Source organism: Empidonax traillii, unplaced genomic scaffold, assembly GCF_003031625.1.
Source record: "Empidonax traillii isolate 1590-97213 ecotype Southwest subspecies unplaced genomic scaffold, ASM303162v1 scaffold1682:size78090, whole genome shotgun sequence".
In the NCBI taxonomy this organism is placed as follows: Eukaryota; Metazoa; Chordata; class Aves; order Passeriformes; family Tyrannidae; genus Empidonax; species Empidonax traillii.
Window position 1 is genome coordinate 54,637 of NW_020956875.1, and position 2,110 is coordinate 56,746.

At 60.4% G+C, this 2,110-nt stretch overlaps 1 protein-coding gene across 1 annotated transcript; it reads right to left on the reverse strand.

The window, feature by feature from the left end:
• Positions 1–390: 390 nt before the first annotated feature.
• On the reverse strand, positions 391–1,845 carry LOC114070763 (kinesin-like protein KIF26B). The gene is made up of 2 exons (XM_027908331.1): positions 1,121–1,845; positions 391–885 (listed from the first exon to the last, which is right to left on the reverse strand). The coding sequence occupies exons 1-2, from the start codon at positions 1,181–1,183 to the stop codon at positions 391–393; spliced, it is 558 nt and encodes a 185-aa protein (XP_027764132.1). The 5' UTR covers positions 1,184–1,845.
• Between the last annotated feature and the right edge of the window lie 265 nt (positions 1,846–2,110).

A 2,110-nucleotide genomic window follows, 5' to 3' on the forward strand; every position in this document is an offset into this window, starting at 1 on the left:
ATACACAGCTTACCACTAAGTTGGCTGCCAAGTCTCAGGGTATTTTGTAAATCCATCCTGTAGGGATCAAAGATAGCAGAAGGGGAGGGGGGCAATGACTTCCATGTAGCATTCCCACCCTTACTTACCCCCCACTAGGAAAAAAAAAAAAAAAAAAAAAAAAACAAAAACAAGCACTCAGGAAATACCACAGAACCACTACCAGTGCAATGAAAGAGGGAGACAAGAACTGAGCTGCAGGGACTGTCACAGATGCCCCCGGAAGCCTGGCAACCCTCCGGAGACAGAGGCACCCTTCTCCACATGAAGCAGGAGGACGGGATGGGAAAAGGGAACAAGACCAAGAAGGGGAGAACACAAATAAACCCAAAGCCCTCAGCGGTGACACCGTCAGTGAGGAGCCCAGATAGCCGACAGCCCCAGCGGCTGTAGGAGGCGGCTCCAAGCACAGGGATGCCCCGCTCCCCTCGCCGCTTCGCTCACCTTGCTGCTGACGGGCCCGGGGATGAGAAGCTTCAGCGCCTGCCTCTTCAGCTCCGCCAGGCGGGCGTTGCAGTGCTCGCACCAGACGCCGCGGTCCGAGCCCGGCGAGGAGCCGCCGCCGCTGCCGGAGCCCGGCGAGCCGGTGCCGAAGCCCGGAGAGCCTCCCAGCGAGCCAGGGGAGCTGGTGCCGATGCCGGGCGAGGCAGGTCCCGGGGAGCCAGTGAAGGAGCCCGGCGAGGACGTGCCGGAGCCTGGGGACGGGGTGCCGGAGGAGCCCAGGGCAGAGCCGGCTCCCTCCGGCGCCGGGCGACCGCCCGCCCGGGACTCCTCATACGCCTTCCTGTACCAGCTCTCGGGGGAGAAGGGAGCGGCGGGCTTGGTGGGGGAGCAGGGGTCGGTCACCTGGAGCGGGAGAAGGAGCAGCGGGTCAGGCAGGGAGGCCCAGCGGCGCCGCTAAGTTTCGCTCGGACGCTCCGCGCCCGCGGCGGCCCCCGCGCCTCCCCCGCCCGGAGCCGCTGCCGCCCCGCACGGCGGAGCTTGCGCGGGGCGGGAGGGCGATCACCAGCAGCCGACGGGCGCGGGAGCCCCAGCACGGCGGCGGCCACCGCTCCGAGCCGCCCCTCCTTCGACAACTTACCCCGTATTTTCTGCTCCGAGCCGTGACTGCAATCCTCTCCTTATTTCCAGCCACTGAATTCATGGTGGCTTCGTAGGGAGGCGGGAGAATTTCCTACAGGTTTCCCAGTCCGCATCCGAAGGGAATAGCCGGTCCCGGGAAGTCCCCCGAGGAGCGGGCAGGCTTGCTCCCGCCTCCGACGGAATCACTCAGCCACAAAACACCCGTCAGTTCTCAGGAAAACGCTTGGGACTGGGGTTTTCTCCCGGTCGGCTTTTCTTCATTGTCTTCCCTCTCATTCCCTTACAACCCTTGTTTTCACAGAAATAGCAACATCCAGAGTAGGAACTATCCCCCGGCAGACAGCAAAGCTCTTATCCGCAAGTAAGGCGAAGCATCCAAGGTAGCACTAGAAAGGCAAAAGAAGAAGTGGGAGCCGGGCTCTCCGCCTCCGTTACATCGGCAACTTGTTCCCTTCACCAAGGTTTGTAACTGAGTTAAAAGAAATCCTCCGAAAATATCGGGATCCAGGCTCTGGGAGGAGCCTCCGCGTCCCTTGCAGCCAATATCCTCCTGCCCATTTGTGCCTGACAGTTTTGCAAGGGAGGGAAGGGAAGACCCGGGCTGCGGAGCCCCGTGCGCTCCCTGGTCAGCGGCGGAGCTGCAGGGCCAGCGGCTGCGAGCAGACTGCCAGAGCCTCACCGCTGCTCTGCGCGGTGCCCCGGCTGACGGGAGGGTCCATTTTATTTTGCAGTATTTCTTGATTGACATCTGTGATTTCCCCCCGTTCCTGCAAAGGCGGGCGGGTGCCGGGGGTTGGGGAGGGGGGGGAAAACCTTGTTGCTTTCGCCGCAGTTATTGGTTAGTTGCCTCTATTTGGGCTTTATTCACAAGTGTTCCCAATCTTCCCTAAATAACTAGGAAAGAAAAGCAAGCTGTATTTATGACAGTCAGTGGCATCTCTTTTCTTTGTTGTAATTTTAAATGTTATTCATTCAACTTGCAGCCAAG

Bases quoted from the DNA above. Each gene is read 5' to 3' on its own strand.
- LOC114070763 (XM_027908331.1), bottom strand. From the start codon at position 1,183: ATGAATTCAGTGGCTGGAAATAAGGAGAGGATTGCAGTCACGGCTCGG. The intron at 886-1,120 runs GTAAGTTGTCGA...CTCCCGCTCCAG, and splicing joins CTCGGAGCAGAAAATACGGG to GTGACCGACCCCTGCTCCCC.